We start from the raw sequence: 20,579 nt of genomic DNA on the forward strand, positions 1-20,579 counted from the left end.
GGATTCCTTTGTTTTGTTACTACCTTTGCTACTGACTGGCAGTGTGATCTTGGGCATGTCACTGAAATTCTGTGCCTCCATTTACTATAAAATGGCTATAACAAACACAACTACCTCAGAGAGGTGCTATGAGGTTTAACTAATGTACCTAAAGAGATCTTTGGATGAAAAGTGCTATGTCCCACATGATAAGAGCAATATATTATTATTGCTAACTGATCTTTTTAAGTAACAAGTTATGCATGGTGATGACTATGAAATACATTTGTTTCAAATAATCACTTTCTATTCATCCTCAGTAATACTTATTGAGTTTAAATCCTGTGGACAAACGCAAAGTAATGCACAGTGGAAAACAATCCCAACTACACATACAAAATAATGGGATCTAAATTAACTGTTACCACTCAAGAAAGAGATCTTGAAGTCATTATGAGTAGTTCTTTGAAAAGATCCAGTCAATGTACAGCGGTAGTCAAAAAAGCTCACAATGTTAGGAACCATTAGGAAAGGGATAGATAATCAGACAGATAATATCAGAATGACACAATATAAATCCATGGTACGCCCATACCTTGAATACTGTGTGCAGTTCTTGTCACTCCGTCTCAAAAAAAGATAATTAGAACTCAAAAAGGTACAAAGAAGGGCAACAAAAATGATTAAGGATGTGGAACAGCTTCCGTAGGAGGAGAGATTAAATAGACTGGAACCTTTCCGTTTGGAAAAGAGACGACTAAGGGGGGATATGATAGAAGTTTATAAAATAGGGAATGGTATGGAGAAAGTGAGTAAGGTAGTGTTATTTATTCCTTCACATAACAACAAGAACCAGGGGTAACCCAATTAAATTAGGAGGCAGTAGGTTTAAAAAACAAAAACAAAAAAGGAAATACTTCTTCTCGCAGTGTACAATCAACTTGTGGAACTCATTGCCAGGGGATGTTGTGAAGGCCAAAACTACAACAGGGTTCAAAAAAGAATTCGATAAATTCTCAAAGAATAGGTCTATCAACATCTATTAGCTAAGATGGTCAGGGATGCAACCCTATGGTCTGGATTTTCATAGCCTCTGATGGCCAGAAGATGTGAGTGGACGAGAGGCCATGGATCATTCAATGATTGCCTGTTTTGTTCATTCCTTCCAAAGCACCTGGGATTGGCAAGTGTCGGAAGACAGGATACTGGGCTAGATGGACCACTGGTGTGACCCACTATGACTGTTCTTATGTTTTTATTTAGTTAATTTAATTTAATATGTTACACTCTGACTAAGCATTTTTAATTATAATGTACTAAGGCATTTTTAGGACATTTTGTCTCAGATTAAGAGCTCATTTTCTCGGTGTGGCTGTATGGGGGTTTTTTGTTTTAGTAATCTACATAGTTTAATTTTTTTCTTGTTTGTTTTGCAGGGGTATCAGTCTCTAATATTACTAATCCTGCCAGAGTACCATTAGAGTCACCTAAACAAGAGAGTATACCCTGTTATCCCACAGAAAACAAAAATAAAGCCAAAGAAAATGAGATTGGACCATCACCAGACTTACCAGCAGCTAGTAAGTAAAATAACATGAGATATATTTGTTTAATGGTGGAATTAATGTGTAGATAGGGACAGTTCGCACTCCCAACCAGCATAGATCCACTGTATGATGACGCAAACTCACCCTTTCCTGTGGTTTGCCTTTATTACTGCTTACGTAACAAAGCCCTGAACTTCCTCCTGAGCTGTCTGTTCCTGATGTTTTCCTGGAAAGACCTCCAGTTTCTCTCTTTCTCTCTCTCTCTCGTCTTCAAGAGACTGAGCATTTTATATCCCTAAGCTGGAACTAAAGAGTCCCACCCTGCTAGGGTGAGTCAGAAGAACAAATCTGCACCGTCACACAATGTGCCTAGTCCTGATGGGCTGTCAACTGGTTTAGGGGACTTGAGAAAACAATCACAGAAACTGAACTATTCATACTTATAGTATCACAAAAATAATGCATTTCCCCATCACTGTTAATGTCATTTTCAGATCCAGTTTCTGGAAGAATCTCAGACTCACTCCCCTATCCACTACCTCCCCCAGAGGACCTTATGCACTCCCTACAATCAAATCCTCCTCATTCATCGAGTGTGAAGGTAAACCCCCTAGTTTAAACCTCAATTTTCTGATGACAGTGAAAATTGCCTTTCATGCCATTCTGTGTTCCTTTAATTAAAAGGAATTTGTGTGCATCCTTCTACCTGCATAAACTGTACAGTAACTCCTCACTTAACTTTGTAGTTATGTTCCTGAAAAATGCAACTTTAAGCGAATCCAGTTTCCCCATAAGAATTAATGTAAATGGGGGGGGAGGGGTTAGGTTCCAGGGAAATCTCTTTTACCAGACGACACACACTCTCTCAGTTTTAAACAAACAATTTAATAATGGTACACAGCGATGATGATTGTGAAGCTTGATTGAGGTGGTGACGTCAGAGGGTGGGATATTTCCCAGGGGATGCCTTACTGCTAAATGATGAATTAGCATTTGGCTGAGCCCTCAAGGGTTAACTCGTTGTTAATGTGGCTTCACACTCTACAAGGCAGCACGAATGGAGCAAGGGGAGACAGCATGGCAGACAGAGACACACACCCTGTGTGTAAGAGAGAGATGCGCATTGCTCCTTTAAGTATGCTGACCCCACTCTTAAGTACGCTGCCTTTTTAAGTTAATCAGCAAACTGAGATGGCAGCTGTTGCCAGGAAGCTCCTGCTGTGCTGAGCCCTGTGATGTTGTGCCCCCCCCCCCGCCGCCCCCCGTGCTCTATAGAAGATGGGGTAAGCGGGGTGCAGGAGTAGAGGGGAGGGGGACACCCTGACATTAGCCTCCCTCTTCCTCCCCCCTTTCCCCCACACAGCAAGCAGGAGGCTCTGGAGGGCAGGAGCAGCACATGGCAGTGGGGGGAGGGACAGCTGAACTGCCAGCAATTGATAGCCTGCTGGGCGGCTGCTGCACAGGGAACTTAAAGGAATGGGGAGCTGATGGGAGGGGCTTCCGGTCCACCCTGGTTCCAAGCCTCCACCAGCTAGCTGCAACAGGCTGCTCTTCCTGCAAGCAGTGGACAAAGCAGGCAGCTGCCAAATGACGTTCTAAGGGAGCATTGCACAACTTTAAACGAGCATGTACCCTAATTGATCAGCAATGTAACAACGTTAACCGGGACGACTTTAAGTGAGGAGTTACTGTATATCTGTTGAAAACATGGTACCTAATTTCACAAGTTCTTGTTTGAAGAACTTGTACAGACTCTGCTGACTTCAGTTGGTTTACCACTGAGAAGAACTATGCTCATTAATGCCATTGCATATTACAAAGTCAGGTATGGGAAACGAATCTGGATGGCAACTGATTATGAGAGAATTCCCAATGTGGTTACTGATGCAGAGCAGTAAAGGGTGCTTTTCACATTGCACTGTGCTGTGATCACACCAGACATGGAAATAAGGGGGGGATATTTATTTTTAGAAGTTTAAGAAAAGTTCCTAAGTGTGGTGGATTTGGGGACTCAAAAAAAAAAAAAGAGTTTAATCAATATTTCCTACTAGATTCTAAAAATTTTGAAGGTTACATTTTAAACCTCTAAACCTCACTGACGATGTCCAATATAACATGATACAAGCATTCCAGCCAGAGGAGGAGATGGCTGTAAATAAATGCAATGGTTCCAAAGCTCCCTGCTGGGAAGTTAGTGTTTTGCACCTTTGTATATTGAACAGATTTATCAAGCTCGGGATGTGGGAGCTGCACGCTAATATTTAAGCTATTTCTTCCTTTGTATGTATTGTGACTTATATCAAATGGAGCTGTTCATTCAGTAAAAAACACAGGAGTTGCCAAACAGGAACTGATATTGGACTGGAAAAAAATAACTTTGCAGTCAGTGCTACATGCTTCAGAAGTAGGAGAAAAGCTCCTATCAAGCACCTAAATACAATATTTAATGTGTAACATGGAGAATATTTTTTCTTGATCCAGCTGATGATCAATTTATGCCTTGAAGCATGAGGATTGATGGTTCTTGTAACTTGACTTTTGGGTATGTCTATACTGCAACAGAAGACCTGCAGCTGGCAGCTGACTGGGCTTGAGCTGTGGAGCTATAAAAAGCAGTGTAAACATTCTGGCTTGGAGATCCTCTGAGTGGTGAGGGTCCCAGAGCCCAGGTTCCAGTCTGAGCCCCAGTGTCTATGCTGCAATTTTATAGCCCCACGAGCCCGAATCAGCTGACCCAGGCCAGCCACAGCTGTCCCACAGATCTTTTATCGCAGTGTAGACATACCTTTAGTGTCACTCCTGATGGTATTAATTCTTTAAATAAACATCAGATCATTTTAAAAAATCCAACTTGCTGAGCTATTTATTGAGAACAAGCCAGAGTAGATGGTTAAAATGTTTATTTTATAGCTGTGTGAAACTCTAGCAATGTAACTGAAATCACTCCACAATTGAGCTTATTTACATTTTCTTGTGAACTCTAAAATTGCCCTTTCACAAAAAAGTCACAAGAAGTTTAAGAATGTTTCACTTGGAAATAGGACATTTTTCAGTGAAGGAGGACCCATTTTTGAGGCAAAGGAGTGAAACTTCTCCCAAAAATGAGCGACATTTCAATCCAAACTAAGCCTTTTTTGTAAGCAGAGTCTGTACGTACAACAAAATTCACATTTTCAACTTTGTTCAATGCAAATTCCCCCATTGTGCAAAATTTCTCACAACAGCAAAACTACCAAAACTGAATTGTGAAAAACCTAGGGACTGATCATGTAGAAGAGCAGTCACAATTTCACACAACCTGTGTTTATTTTGTTGTCATGGAAGAGAAATTGTGGAGTAGAAAATGAACTCAGTAGGGATGTCAACATATCACAGACAGGGCTGAGAGGAATCCTGGATGTGAATTTTCTAACTTCAGGGGATATCCATATAGGACTCTCATCCTGGAGTCCTAGAAGACACAAGAGTTTTGCCTATGTTAGAAATACAGGACTAGTTTTCTCAGAGCCTATCCACACTACTAACTGGCCTTGGAACTGTGTTGTAATCAGGTTGGGGGCAACTGTGTGTAACTGGGTCCTATCACTTGGCTGTGTTGAAAAGGCCCTTAAAGTCCTTAGCAGAGAGAGAAATCCATTGTTCCAGGGAAATAAACTTGTTTTTTTGTTATTTCTAGCCCTGTGGTTCTTCCAGTCCTCGGCAGGAAATGATTGCTGATCTCCCTAGTGGGAGCCTTTTGTGGACCCAGGGGGAAGTGATAAATGCTACCAATGGTTTCAGTGCGGAGAACAGAATTAACGAAGGTATTTTTGCTGAGGTCTACAAAGGTCAGAGACACAATGCAGTATACGTCATTAAAAGGCTCAAAGAGGCAAGTACCTACCCTTCCTCCTTTTCTTCATTTAAGTTTGAAGGGGAATCATTTGTTAACATCTCCTAAACATTAACCGTTATCATTTAATACACCACAGACTAGTAATCAGAAATGCTGCATTATGGTGTTTTTAGGAGGGGAAATGATGTCTAGTTTAAAGCAAGATCCCACAAACCTTTATGCATGTGAAACCTTTTACACGCATAAGTAGTCCTTTTGACTTCAATGGGACTACTAATGTGAGTAGTTACCTGCATGTATAATTGTTAGCAGGATAAAGTCTTTAGTTATTTATTTGCTATTCTACATATAAAATATGTTTTGGTTCTAGTTTAAATGAAGTCAGTGCTTATGACAGACAGTTGATTTTAGTGCATTTTTGTGGTGGTTTTCACAGATGGAATGTACAAGCCAGAATTCAACACAAAGATTCTTTCATACAGAAGTACAGATTTGCTTTCGGTAAGTAGCTATTTGGAAATTGGTTCTGGTCCATCTGTCTGGGGATTAATAGATCTTTTACAAAATAACAAGAAATAATCTGATTTGTGTTAAGGGCTAAATTTTGCCCTGTAGGCACCGCACTGTATTGAGGATGGTGTGGATCTATACCAGGGTGACCAGATGTCCCCATTTTATAGGGACAGTCCTGATATTTGGGGCTTTGTCTTATATAGGTGCCTATTACCACCCCCTCCCCACATCCTGATTTTTCACACTAGCTATCTGGTCACTCTCATCTGTACTGACCCAGTAGGAGCTCTGGGAAGCAGCATGTCTCCATTGCTTCCAAAGTTCACCTACTTGCTGGGGGAGTGGAGCCACAGTGCTATTCTTTAAGCAGGTCCAGGGCAGCTCCTTTCTGCAGCTGAGCATCCCCCTCTAATTAGTGTGGAAGTGGATGGCACTATAGCCCCACTTCCTCTCTGCTGCAGTGTGAGCCTTGTGCACTCCTCATACTCAGCAATGTGCAATAGTTGTGATTCTGCTGTGCTGTTGTGCTCCCAGGGACAGGAGTCAGTACACAGTCTAGTCTATATGTTGTCAGTTTGGTCCAGCACTGGAATTTTAAATTGTTTCTGTTTGTTCTCATTTTACTTGCTAATATTTGTTGATATTTGGCTTCAGGTGTTGTCACATTAACATTTTACAACTAGTGGGTTTCTCACTAGAAAGTGGATATCACTGTCTTATATACCCCTACATGGAAAATGGATCGCTTGAAAACAGACTACAGTGTCAAGTAAGCAGAGGATTTGGGTCCTATCGAAGTACTGTATGAAAAGCATTTGTATCTCTTTGAAAAATTTTACTATGTTCTTTGAGTTTTATGTAATATTCCTGCAATTTGGGCAAGATCTATATTCATGTTTTCTAGGAGAATTCAACACATCCTTGCCAGTACTCGGGGGGGGGGGGGGAGAGAATCTCTTCTTTACCTTTCCCACAGGAAGGGTAGCTTCTCTTCTTTCCTTTCCTCCCCCACCATGTGAATCATTAGCAACAGAAAAAAGGAGCATGAACATACATCAATCACAAGTATTGGAAAGGCTGCAAGTCTTTTTACGTACAAATAAATCCGTTTTCTGCTACAAGGCAGGTCACCTGTACTGAGTTTCTGCCATGCAGCTTCTGTCTTCAGAAAAAGGAAACTGTAAAATATGCAGCTATACAATACTATATGCATTAGATTTGGCAATATGTTGCTGAAAAATCAACTACAGTGTTTGGTTGTCAGCGTCGTGTGTTGAAATATAGTATGAAGTCAACTGTTTTAGGGGGAACAGCTTATGAGATGCTCAAATTCATTGTTCGAGCACTGTGCAGGGGAACTAACAGGACAATGGAAAGGACACTTGTGAATCCTTAAATAGGAACATAGGATTTACTGAACCAGATTAGATGACTGTCCTGCCTCCAGCAGTGGGCAATACCTTGTGTTCCAGAGGAAAGTGATCTCTGCCTCATCCATACTGTCGTCATGTAATGCAACACGCCGAGTGTGCAGTGCTGTATGTGGAGGGTGGGAGGATTCCTTCCTGACCCCGGCATAATTGGTTTCTACCCTGAAGCATGAGATTCGTTTACCTCATCTTGCTTCCAGTTAGGTTAGTGAGTGTTTCGCCAATGCTTGCCGTGAGGGAAGGAGAAAGTCTCTTGCTTGTAAAACTAACACTGTTTTGTGCTTCTTTCCATAAAAAGAAAAACACACCAACTCTCTTCCTACTTTTCTTCCAGGTTGGTTCTATGCCATTAACCTGGGAGAAACGCATCACAATTTCTATAGGACTTATCCGAGCCATTCAGTATCTCCATAACTTTGGGATTCTGCATGGGAATGTCAAGAGGTAGGGTTGCTAGCTTATCGACATATCTGCAACTCCCTGTCATTCAACTGTTTCCAGAATTTCAAAAAACAGAAATCGCTGAAAGTCTTCAAGTCTGCATATGATCGTTCCCCATACACATCTGCTTCCTGTTCTCTTGCTCTTTTTGATGTCTCCCCTCCACATTTCCTTTACCTCTCTTTTCAGTGTGGCAAAAGTATATTCTTCTGAAGTGTTTTCCGCCATTCCCTTCCACTTTTCCCCATAGGTAAAATTTCAAATATTCCCCATACTATTCCAGTATTGGAGAGTTGTTTGTTCCCTGAAAATGTCTTAGAGTTGTTCTGTACATGAAAGTTGTACCACCTCAACTATATCTATAGAGTTGAAGTGGTACCACGGTCCACCCCTCTGGTGTGCATGCAGTTATATCACTATAAAGGTGTTTATACTGGTACAGCTACTCCCATATGGGAAGGGGAATAAGTTGTATCAGTATAAGGCACTTTTTTACTGTTGTAACTGTAACCACACAAGGGTTATACTGATTTGGTTATTTTGATTTAAAAAAAAAAAAAATCTTACTCCTATCAGACATACTTAAATTAGTATTAAATTTGTGCATAGACCCAGCCTTACTCTTATACAAAATAATGTTTACAGCTCTGTCTTAAAATATACATTCTGTTAATTCTTTTTAACCTTTGGGTTTCCAAGTTTGATCAGGGTTTAGGAATGCAAGTTCAAGGACAGCTGATTTTTCCTCAGACTACCATAAACTCTTCATTGTGCTCAACCATCTATTTAACTCCACTCTCCAGTGTTTTTCTCCCACTGGTGTTAATGGAATCGTAGACTTCCAGGTGAAAAAGACCTAAGGGATGACTTGATCAGTTTATAAGTACCTGCTGAGGAGACAGAAATTTGATAATGGGCTCTTCAATCTAGCAGACAAAGATATATAATAAGATTCAAAGGCTTGAAGCTAGACACATTTCAGACTGGAAAGAGAGTGCATGTTTTTAACAGTGAGGGTAATTAACTGGAAATTCTTACCAAGGGTTGTGTTGATCCTCATCACAGGCAATCTTTGAATTAAGATTGGATGTTTTTCTAAAAGATATTCTTTAGTACAAACAGGAATTAATTCAGGGAAGTCCATCAGCCTGTGTTATCAAGTAGGTCAGGCTCGATCACAATGGTCCCTTCTGGCCTTAGAATCTATTAATCTGTTAGGGCAAAATGTCCATTTGCTTGTGCCCTACAGCATGCGGCCTTTCATGGTATAACCTGTGACTAATATATGCTTTTTCGGTAATCATCAGAAAAAACGTATTTCCAGTTTTGTCAGGCAATGTTTTTTGTATCCCCATGCAGCTGGAAAGCAGAGTGCTCCTGTTCTTTGTGATGGTAGAAAGGTTTTAAATTACAGAATTTATCTGGTCTCTTTGCTTTGTTTTATCATGGGGCCATGTCCTGAGTTCCTTACTCAGCTTTGATGAGGCAAAACTCATTTTGAGGTCATTTGGAGTCCATTGTGGTCACAGAATTTGGACTGAGTAAGGACTGAGTAAATGCGGAGAAAAGAACTCAGGATTTGCCTGACACACTGTGATCTTTCCAGAGAATGGGGGGAAAAAACAAACAATTTCAGGTCTCTTCAACAGAGGAGTTCCCTATAGTCCATAAAACTGTTTAACTCAAAATCAAATGGGCCAAATTAATCCCTGATGATCCATGGTTTTCGAGGAATTTAGACCAGGAATGAAGATGACCCTATATATTTGCTAACAAACAATAAAATGTATACAACAAAACAATGTAGAATTAGATTAAATGGGAGGAAAACACTGCTACTGTCTGACTTTATTTTTGTTTAAAAAAACCAACATTCTGGTTTATGATTTATATCTCCGTTCACTATCCCTTTTCAACATACAAGACTGGAATCTCTAAAAGAGAATTTGCATAAAGAAGCCCTTAAATGTACTTTCTAAAATCACATCTTACCATAAGACTCTACATTCCGGTGTGAATGGATTGATCACTATTGGTATTTGTCTTACTTTATGCAGCTCCAATGTTTTGCTGGATGAAAACTTCACACCAAAACTTGGACATTCCGGTCTCCGACTGTATTCTGTGGAAAAAAAATCAGACTATGCTGTGATGAAAACCAAAGTTTTACAAGCTTCCCTCACTTACCTGCCAGAAGATTTTGTCAGGCATGGACAGCTAACACAAAAAATTGACATCTTTGGTTGTGGAATAGTAAGTTGTCTTTTTTTTTTTTTTTTTTTAAATATTAACCTTTGCTATTACAGTTTGCAGATATCTGGTTATATTCTGTGCACATAGGGTTTTTTTTCTCATATATCTGATCAAGTTTTTCAAACATAAGACACTCAGATCAGCTGGAGATTTAATATCCATTCAATAATAACCAATGAAAGAAAGCCAAATTCTTCCCTGAAACGCATACATGCGACTCTCATTTAGAACACATAATTCGATGGAATGGTTAGTAGAGAAAAATAGTTGCAGTCTACAAGATCTTTTCTGCAGAGTTTAGTGTTTATAAATAGGAACAAAAGGAAGTTAACATCATCAGAAAAAACTTCCCAGCTTGTGGTGTATCCAAGTCCTGTGATCCTGGGTCTGGATCCCTGATCTTCCCAAAGGTATTCTTCCTGCTTTGTCTCCCAAGAAACCAATTGATACTCCTTCATATCAACACATGAAAGGAGAGGAGGAAATTGTGTTGAATTTATCCATGATGAATATAGGTTTAGGTAATGCCTTCTATCTTGTTAGAGAGCCATCCACACAAGGTCAGACTATGACCTATAATCTCAAAAGTGTGGTTATGATCAATTCAGTACCATATAGTATTGTCGGGTGCTCATAGTCAGAAAAACGGATATGTGAACATGTTACCACATCAGTAAAGATGCCAGGTTTGTCTGTGTTCAAGTCATGTGCTGACTTCACTGAATGTTGCAAACATGTTTTTAACCCTGTTCATCCTCCAAATCCAATACACAGTGTGGGTTAGAGTGAGCTGGATTATACTCTGCTTTGTGCAAAAACTGCAAAATTATCACTACATTCTAGCTGCAAAATCTTTATTATTGGTTTTAGTGGAAGAAGCAGAAAGACCATAGCTTGGATCTCAGTTCCCTTGTTCAATTTGCACTATTGGACTTTGGAAAAATCATCTTTCGGTTTGAAAACTAAGCAAACGTGGTATAGAAGCCACTGAGAGAGAATAAATATGATGGCCTACAATATCATTTTTTAAAAATTCTAGTTGTACTTTAAATTTTCATTTCTGTATAGAGTATTGTTACATCTGTTCAGTGAACACTATAGAACAGAATGACCATCTACTGCCCCTACAGTGTAATATATAAAGAGAGGCCCAGGCCACAAAATATGGATTTGGATCTGAACCAGGTTCCAAACTCTCTCTCAAAGGTTGTTCAGATCTGGAGTGCTGGTTTGTGCCCATGTTCTCTAAGAATGTAGGAAAAATAGAGCATTTTAAGCTAACAGGTAAATATTCCTTTAGTTACAATGTCCAGTTTTTTAGAAGAAGCCATCTAAATAAATTGTCTTACCTATAAAAATGTTCTCTAGGTTTTAGCAGAGATGCTGACAGGCACTAAGGCAATGGATGAAGGAAGAACCCCTATTTATCTGGTAAGAGAAAAGCAAAATAAATGACACCTGCCTGGTGTAACCCTTGCAAACAGTGCTACTGTAATGAAATTAGTTTGAGTGCAAAACTAAATACAGAGTTTGTTGCATACTGTACTCCTGGGGGAATTCTGCATCACTGCACAGTGCAGAATTTGTGCAGAATTCCATGCTTCTCCCACAGAATTGGGGCTTCAGAGCTTCTGGCCACCACTAGGGGCCAATGGACTCTGCAGAGCCCAGCTCACAGTGAGCAAAGCACCCAGCCTGGCAGGAATGGAGGCCCTGCATGCTTTGGGTACCCAGCTTGATCTCATTCTCCCGGGGATGGGAGAGACCCCAGGAGACCCAGCTCTGGGAAAGGGTGAGGAAGGGGAGGGCTGCACCACACCATGTCCCCTGGCAGGACAGTAAAGAAGCTGGAGGGGGAGGGGTGCAAAGGCTCAGGGAGTCCAGGTACCTGGGCTGGGGGCTGCCCCACAGCTGGGCTCTTTGGGGATGGGGTGCAGTTGTCTGGGCTCTCGGGGTGCCCTAAAGTTAGGGTCTGGGAGAAGGGGAGTGCTGGTGGCTGGGCTCTGGGAGGAGGGAAGTGTTGGTGTCTGGGCTGGGGGGTGCCCCATGGCTGGGCTGTGGGCGGAGAGGAGTGCAGGTGTCTGGGCTCTGGGGTAGCCCCATGGCTGGGCTCTGGTGTCTGGGCTCTGGGGCCCCATACAGCCCCCTCCAGCACCCCACAACTGGAACTGGGTTGTCAGAGGGGTTTCTTTAACTCTGTACTCCAGGGGAATCTTTTTTGTTGTTGTGTGTATTGTTGACATATGTGTAGACAGGTATTTTGAAATAAATTACCAAAATAATTGAGACCAGAGTGGTTATATTGTGTTGTTTTGACAAAATATGCAGAATTTTAAAATACTCTGGGGAGAATTTTTAATTTTTTTAGCGCAGAATTCCCACAGGAGTAATACTGGCAAATTTATAACTCCTAAAGAGCTGCTGCGTAGAAGCCAAACCTTGGTTCTGTTGAAGTCCAGTGGCAAAACTCTAGCTCACGTCAATGAGAGCAGAATGAATGCTCCAGTTTTAATATTGCTCCTGATTGTGTATGAGCTGCTGCAACGTCACTAGCGTTTAGATACCCATATGTTTAGAGAGAGCAGCTCTGTTTTGAAATTGTAACTATTCATGTTCTTGAATCAGGAAGGTCTGCATTGAATAGTGAAACGTAAGTAGAAGGTGAATCATAATGGACTAATGTGCTGTATTTATGGCTAGGTGTACTCATCAGTATTTTGTACACAGACACATCACTGAATGTGTACTTGGAGCTGTGGAAATTACTTTAAAAACTCAAAATAAATTTGGGTCAGTTCACCTAATTGTGACAAAATGAATGCTCCTTTTTGTGTGAATAAAACCAGACCCTGTTTATTCCCTTGCACAAGTGGTACTTTCCTTTTGTGCTGTCATGCCCCTGAAACATTGAGTAAGAGGGGAAGGAAGTGAACCCTCGCCTTGTCATTCATTCCTTGCTAAATGCTTCAGCAACTTTCTAATGGATACCAAAAGTGAAGATGACAAGTCTCAGTGATAAGTTCATTAGCAGAGACAAGAGGTTTCTGATTTTGTTGATAGATGTTTAGAAAAGGTAATTAACACACTTATCAATGCAATGTACAGCAGCCTTTTTTTTTTTTTTATCACTGGCCTGATAATATTGAGAGGCCTGCCTGGAACTGCTGGAGCCTGGTGTAATGAAGCATTGCGTGCATGCCTACAGACCTTATGAAGCACAGAGTATCAGACTCTGCTGTTAAAACACAGATTTCTACCATTTGAGCTAAAGGAGAATTTCCTTGGGCTTTTATCTTTTGTAAGTCAGTCACTAGGAGGCACTAGTATGCGTACACTAGCCAGCACATTACACAGGGTATAGCAAGTACTCGGGGCGTGTCTTAAGTTCTTAAAGGGTTGGATAGGAATGAATAATTTTCTTTGACAAATCATTTTCCTCTTAACCAGTGCATCTCTTCCTCTTGAACAGAAAGATGCAATTGCCGATGAAATTCAAGCAGCAAGAGAAAGTTCATGCTCCAAGCACAAAACCTTTGAAAATCTTGCTGCCAAGGAAATATGCTGCAAATATCTAGACAGGAAGGTGGGACACTTGCCATCAGAAATTGCTGTTCACTTTGCCACTGCTATCTGCCTTTGTCTGCGGAAAAAGAATCTTGACATAGCAGAGGTAAGCATTGTATGCCCTACTAGTCTTACATACCAAGGTCTAAGCCAAAGCAACCAAATGTGATTTCATTATTTTTTTAATGTCCACCAAGGAGAAGGATGTGGGCACTGATTAACTGCTTACCAGATGTTGTTGCTCTGAACAGGTGCATGAAATGATGGAAATGGCTGAACATAAAATAAGAGATCACAGCATTCTTGAAGGCAGCACTTTTTCTGGATTCTCCATTAATACCCCAGAAGAAACAGATGATGAGACAGCTAGTTACAATTATGGTTCTTCAGGTGATAGCAGTGAGGACAGTGCAACAGCAAGGTCCCTGAAGTGTGCAAATTCATCCCCATCTTTACTAAGAGTCATGCCACCTGAAATGTACAATGGACAGATGTCACAGGTCCCTTGTGAATCGGATGAATCAAGTAGTTTTGTTTGGGATCCTGTGGAGGGTTCTGCATATGGCCCACCTAGCCGTGGTTGTACTGATCCAGAAAATGCCACATCCTCATATTCCGGGAGAAATGATGAAATATGTACTGGTGGCTTCCAAGAAAGAAATGTGGCATCCAATGAAAATAAAAACACGTTGGAAATGGTATTTCCTGCAAAAAGAATGGTTTCTTCAACCAATGCAATCCTTGACCCTTCATGTTCTTCACAAGGTAAATCTAAGTATTTTTTGGGAGTGAAAGGCTGAGTTCAGATCATTCAATATGTAACCATTAAATTATCATGACACAATGTCTCCAATTGTGTTACCATGACCACAATATTTATATAAGGTGCTCAGCTACTATGGTGATAGGCAAAATATAACTGCCTAAAGAGACTGATAGATCACTCCTGCAGTCTTTGAAAAAACTTCCTTTTATACATTTCAGCATATTTTGTCTCCTTGGTTATTATGTTACCAGTTAATTTATAGAGGCAATTTAAAATCTAGTTTTTCAATTTAATTTCTTGTTTAGAAGTCAAATTTAAGCGATTTAGAATGGTTTCCCCTCTCCCAAATTATATGTAATATCAGTGCGTTAGCCACAGATGGATTTTTGCTAAATATTTGGGCCTTTTTCCCCCCCCGCAGGATTAGCCAAAGAAACCTCCTGGGAAATAAAGATCAATGATAAAAAAAAGAAGCTTATGGAAAATATTTTACTATATGAAGAAGAAAAGCTAAACAGCTCTGAACTCTTTGAGTCTCAAATATGACTGAATTATCAGGAATGCCATCTTGGAAGAAGAAATTGGGAATCTTTTTCCGGTAGCAAGATGGTAAAAGCTAAACCACACACTTCATGTACGGTTAAGTAGGATGTTTTCAACAGACATGTTAACTCTCTTTGGAGAAAAAGAATAGCCACATCTCAGGTGATTCCAAGAGAACGTCTGCTACAGTGTAGATTAAAGCAGAATGCAACTTTTATGATCAGAAAAATTAGCATTGACCTCTTTCTCCTTGCCTTACTATGCTGAAAAAAATTAACATTGGCAAACTGAGACAATTGCTTGAATTAGCTTAGGGCAAGTTCTGTTTTGCACTGCACTTCACAAAGCATTTGTGTACAATATATTTCTTTTATGAAAAATTAGGATCCTGCACACTATACAGCAGGCATTCATTACATACTAGTTGGTAGTACACTGTAATATCCATTGCATCTAGCATACACAGGGTGATCAATGAACTTTTCATTTTTTCAAAACCAAGTAACTAAAAATGTACCTAGTTTCATATAATCTTATTCCACGTTCTTGATTGCACTCCATATCCTAGATGATGTGGTGGGTGTTTTGTTTTTTAAGGAAAGTTCTCTGAATTCCATATGATTCCATTTCCAGTTGCATTGAAAACAGATGTTTGGACAATTTTAGATGTCACTGATGGTATGCTCTGGAACTGTACATATGAACATGTAGTATCAAAAAGCTACACTGAGATTGTGTACACTGACTGCCTTTGTAGCCTTGAGAAAGTCATTTAATCTCTCTGTGCCTTAACCCTATTTTGCAGATTAGAAAATTAATACCTCACTAGGCTGTTTTGAGAGTTTTATAGTATTTTACAAACGTTAGTTAAGTGCTATTAATGTGATTACTTGTTTCATACTGTAGCTTTGGTTGTAAATGTATATTTTGGATTTTGATATAATTCAATATTTTAATTTAAAACCTATTTAATTTTTTATGCAACACTTGAGTTTGGATTTGTAAAGGGCCTGACGCAATGATTAAAACAATCAACTAAAGATTAGTTAGTTAAAGGGCTGGATCTTGAAGCCTTTACTTACTTGAGTAGTCCTAGTGAAGTAGCTGATTTCAGTGTGCCTACTCACTTGATCAAGAGCTGCAGAATTAGGCGCAATGTTTGTGATCACTTTGAAGAGGAAAAATGCTAAATATTATACTAGAACGCATGGATGCTACTCCTATTTATTTTCAAGAGGAAACCTCCTCAAGAACATCAGTGCCATTCTTATTCCTTTTTTCTTTTACCTTGTAACAGAATCCTCTAATCCAGCATAAGGAAATACAACTTTATAATAGGAAAAAAGGACCTTCGGAACCATATAGCTCAGCTTTCTGCTGTGGGTAACCTCTAATATGTACTTGGGGAACATTCCCATTACAATTTGAGCAAGCAAGGAATGCAGGATTGGGCCTTGTATGTGATTATGGAAAGGTAAAATTTTCTTAGATGTACAGTAAGGCCTTCACATTCAAGTCCCTTCTGAGGACCTAGTTCTATGAAGACTTCTACACGTAACTCGCCAACTGACAATGGTAGGAGGAACTGTGGTAGACTATATATCTAAAATACCCAAATATTGCCTTTGTCCAAATACTGCCTTACCAAAGTGGGGCAAGGTCAACTGTCAACTTTCATGATCTGCCCCACTACACTACCTTTCATCTGCCTAGGGTGTTGTGTATGTTTTCTTTGGTCTTTTTCTTGTGCAAGGCCTCATTCTTGCATTGGTAGCTGATTTCAGTGGGTGTCCGTTCAGGCACAGCAGTCCATCCACACATTAAGAACGTCAGAGTGGCCATACTGGGTGAGACCAAAGGTCCATCTAGCCCAGTATCCTGTCTTCCAACAATGGCCAATACCAGGTGCCCCACAGGGAATGAACATCAAGTGATCAATCCACTGTTGCTCATTCTCAGCTTCTGGCAAACAGAGGCTAGGGCCACCATCCCTGCCCATTCTGACCTATCCTCTATGAACTTATCTAGTTCTTTTTTTTTAACCATGTTATAGTCTTGGCCTTCACAACATCCTCTGGCCAAGTTCCATAGACTGACTGTGTTGTGTGAAAAAATACTTCCTTTTGTTTTCAACTTGCTGCCTATTAATTTCATTTGGTGACCCTTAGTTCTTGTGTTAGGAGGAGTAAATAATACTTCCTTATTTACTTTCTCCATGCCAGTCATGATTTTATACACTTCAATCTTTAGTCCTACCTCCTTAGTCATCTGTTTTCCAAGCTGAAACGTCCCTGTCTTATTAATCTCTCCTCATATGGAAGCCATTCCATACCCCTAATCATTTTTGTTGCCCTTTTCTGAACTTTTTTCAGTATATCTTTTCTGAGATGGAGCAACCACATTTGCAAACAGTATTCAAGATGTACCATGGATTTATATAGAGGCAATATATTCCGTCTTATCTGTCCCTTTCTTAATGATTCCCAACATTCTGTTTGCTTTTTTGACTGCTGCTGCACATTGTGTGGATGTTTTCAGAGAACTATCCACAGTGATTCCAAGATCTTTCTTGAGTGGTAACAGCTAATTTAGACCCCTTACCCAGTGCAGTATCAGGTCTTAAGTTTTTTGGGGCAAGGACCACGCCTTCTATTTGTACAGTGCCTAGCACAGTGTGGGCACTACCAGAAGCAAATAAGTATAATTTAACTTATCCCTTCAATGTGACAATCTTATACCAGGTCCTCAGGTGGATACCTACACTAGTAACTGACTAGTAAGTTAACTGAATAGTAAGTTCCTGACTATAAGTGCCTAATCAAATTACTAATATCCATAAATATATTTTCTAGATGTTTTCAGGTATTAAATTTATTACTGGTTTAAAAATACAAAGAAAAAATAAATTATGTGGACATTTTTTATAAATAATTGAGTGTTTGTTTTAAGATATTCACTAACTTCTGAAGTAATATAACCTGGATGACCTATTATTTTATACCTTGGGGTATACAGTGTTTGCCTCTATGTAACTTGCTTAGTGTAATGTACACCAGAATTTTATTAAAATCTATATATTTTGAATCAACTTGGGGGGGAAAGCCCTTTCTGTAAGACCTGCCTTTACAAGATGTATAGGACAGCAAAAATTGTTCCAAACCACCTTTTTTGGCAACTTCCTGTCTTCAGAGAGCAGCTCAAAGTATCCCTACCTGTACAGAGTGCAATTATTATTTGTTTTGTGGTAACAGCTAGGGACCCCAGTCATAGATCAGGATTTCATTTTGCTAGGTGCTATGCAAACAATACTTACTCCATCCTCTTTAGAAGGCCCCCCTCTGTTAAGCAGTTGATTTTTTTTTTTTTGGTCCTTTGAGCAGTCACTTAAGACAGATTTCACTCTATATCAATCTTGGCTCAGTCTTAGGACATAATTACTTTATTTAGTTATCAATTATATTTACTTCTCACAGCTTAGCTTTGTGTCCCTCAGTGTCTTGTATGCATATGGAGTTGTAGCCCAAATTGAAGGGAAAGAGACTACGAAATGTACTAAATTTTGACACAATTGCTCCTTCATGCTGAATGTCACAGGCAGGTCACACAATACAAATCGAAAATAACAGTGATGATTTCTGAATTAATGTCATATAGCTAAGGACATTGCAAGGGTGCAACGAAATGGAACACTAGAGCCTGAGCATCATTCTATGCCAGTAGAAAGAAAAGGAGTACTTGTGGCACCTTAGAGACTAACCAATTTATTTGAGCATGAGCTTTCGTGAGCTACAGCTCACTTCATCGGATGCATACCGTGGAAACTGCAGCAGACTTTATATATACACAGAGAATATGAAACAATACCTCCTCCCACCCCACTGTCCTGCTGGTAAACCATTCTATGCCAGTGGATATTCTACAAGCTGACATTTACTGAGAATCAGATTGATCCTTTCCTGGCTCCACTTTGCATTAGATATTATACAAACACCATTTATTTTAGTAACTATTAAATTCCCTAAAGTAAGAAATTGAAACACATTATAAGGCCTTACCCTAAAGTGAGAAAACACAGAAATGAAGTTGAAATATGTCAACCATTATTAAACAAAATAATCTATTGATGGCTATTAGCAAACTAAACATTTAGGACATGGTACTGCAGAGAGTACACATGTGAAATTCCTACTGAAGTCAAAAGGAATTTTGCCTGCTTAAGGATTTCAAGATCTATCCTTATAGTGCATTTTTAAGGAGAGAAAATAACTACAGTATCTTTAAAGGGGAAAATATTGGCAGCAAATGATACATTGCCTCTCAATTCTGCCATTCTTTGATAAACTTTATGGAATTCAGTGTTTTTTATATACTGCTCCCCACCCATTCACCCCTACACACAGCTGGTGGGAGAACCTCGTCAGATGTAGCTGGCAATGAAAAATTTTGCTCAAAACCAAAAAAGGTGTGACAGTGCGTGTAATGGACAGAATGGAGAAAAAAATAACAGTGGGAGCAAGAAGAAGAGGTAATGGAATGATGGACTGGCAGAGCAAACAAATTATAAAGAATTTGCAAAGGTTGTAAAAGCTGTAGCCCCTGTGCTGAAAATATCACTTATTGTGTATGCTATACTGTACATCATTCTGACACAAGCGGATGGTTGGGTGAGTATAAAAACATTTGTGCAGCTTCTGAGAAGATCTTAGTGACACAGTATATTTTGCTTCAGAGGAACAGCCGTGTTAGTCTGTATTCGCAAAAAGAAAAGGAGTACTTGTGGCACCTTAGAGACTAACCAATTTATTTGAGCATGAGCTTTCGTGAGCCACAAGCTGTGGCTCGCGAAAGCTCATGCTCAAATAAATTGGTTAGTCTCTAAGGTGCCACAAGTACTCCTTTTCTTTTTGAGTATATTTTGCTTTGCCTGTATTATTTTGTAATAAGGTATTAAATCACCAAGAATTAGTTTATCACTGCAGCACTCACAAAACCACATCTCCAAAACCTGACCCCAGAAACTTTATATAATTCCACAAAGTCACACCATAGGGCTCAAGCCTGTAAGTATCCTCTCACCTGTACGTATCCAGGATAACGTGTTGCTCCAAAGCACGAAGCGGGAGACAGCCAAGCCAGGGAGCAATTCCGAAAGGCGGCCTCTGCCCCAGCTGTGCAGTGCTTTTCCCATAGCTTTTGTCCCTGAGCCTCAGCATACATAACCTAGGAGCTCCATTCCCACTGAACATTGTTTAAAAGCCACACGTTTATTTATAATTCAACAGGAAATTGCACAAAGCCCCCAGAGGCTCCTGCAAAACCCCCCCTCTCCCTGGGAACGTTCTGAGCCACGCTCGCTCTTCGTGACTGCTAGTAGGAGGGGTCCAGTGCCGGGCAGGGGACGGCCCCCCACCCCTTTTTTTGAGGCACACCCCTCGATCGCGCAGGGCAGGGCAGGCCCCGGGGGAAAGAGCAGCGGGCTTCAACCTGCCGCACGCGCACGCAGCCCGCCGCAGGCTCCCGTCCCTGCTGCGGCGCAGGTCACGCGACAGCGCCCCGCGAGGGCCCAGTGCCCGCCACCGGCTCTCCCGCGCCGACCCAGCCTGAGCGGCCGCGAGCGGAGGGGCGGGGCCAGCCGGTAAGACCCGCCCCTCCCGGACCGCCCCCCTTTTCGCAGCCTGTCCCTGCCGAGGCGATGAGAACGCCAGGGC

The 20,579-nt window shown here is 40.5% G+C and overlaps 1 protein-coding gene and 1 long non-coding RNA gene across 2 annotated transcripts in view; one reads left to right on the forward strand and one right to left on the reverse strand.

Moving 5' to 3' along the window:
- Positions 1-17,959, forward strand: part of IRAK2 (interleukin 1 receptor associated kinase 2) — a 32,220-nt gene extending 14,261 nt beyond the window's left edge. Inside the window, exons 3-13 of the mRNA XM_048858317.2 lie at positions 1,416-1,559; positions 2,021-2,127; positions 5,203-5,397; positions 5,798-5,862; positions 6,529-6,643; positions 7,639-7,748; positions 9,803-9,998; positions 11,367-11,429; positions 13,468-13,668; positions 13,814-14,327; positions 14,750-17,959. Coding sequence (XP_048714274.2) covers positions 1,416-1,559; positions 2,021-2,127; positions 5,203-5,397; positions 5,798-5,862; positions 6,529-6,643; positions 7,639-7,748; positions 9,803-9,998; positions 11,367-11,429; positions 13,468-13,668; positions 13,814-14,327; positions 14,750-14,874 — 1,835 coding nt within the window. The 3' untranslated portion in view covers positions 14,875-17,959. The remainder of the gene's footprint in view (positions 1-1,415; positions 1,560-2,020; positions 2,128-5,202; positions 5,398-5,797; positions 5,863-6,528; positions 6,644-7,638; positions 7,749-9,802; positions 9,999-11,366; positions 11,430-13,467; positions 13,669-13,813; positions 14,328-14,749) is intronic.
- On the reverse strand, positions 4,412-20,538 carry LOC125640139 (uncharacterized). The gene is made up of 4 exons (XR_007357695.2): positions 19,948-20,538; positions 11,348-11,426; positions 9,738-9,867; positions 4,412-4,977 (listed from the first exon to the last, which is right to left on the reverse strand). It is a non-coding gene; the product is annotated as an uncharacterized LOC125640139 (long non-coding RNA).
- Between the last annotated feature and the right edge of the window lie 41 nt (positions 20,539-20,579).

This window comes from Caretta caretta, chromosome 7 (genome assembly GCF_965140235.1).
Source record: "Caretta caretta isolate rCarCar2 chromosome 7, rCarCar1.hap1, whole genome shotgun sequence".
In the NCBI taxonomy this organism is placed as follows: Eukaryota; Metazoa; Chordata; order Testudines; family Cheloniidae; genus Caretta; species Caretta caretta.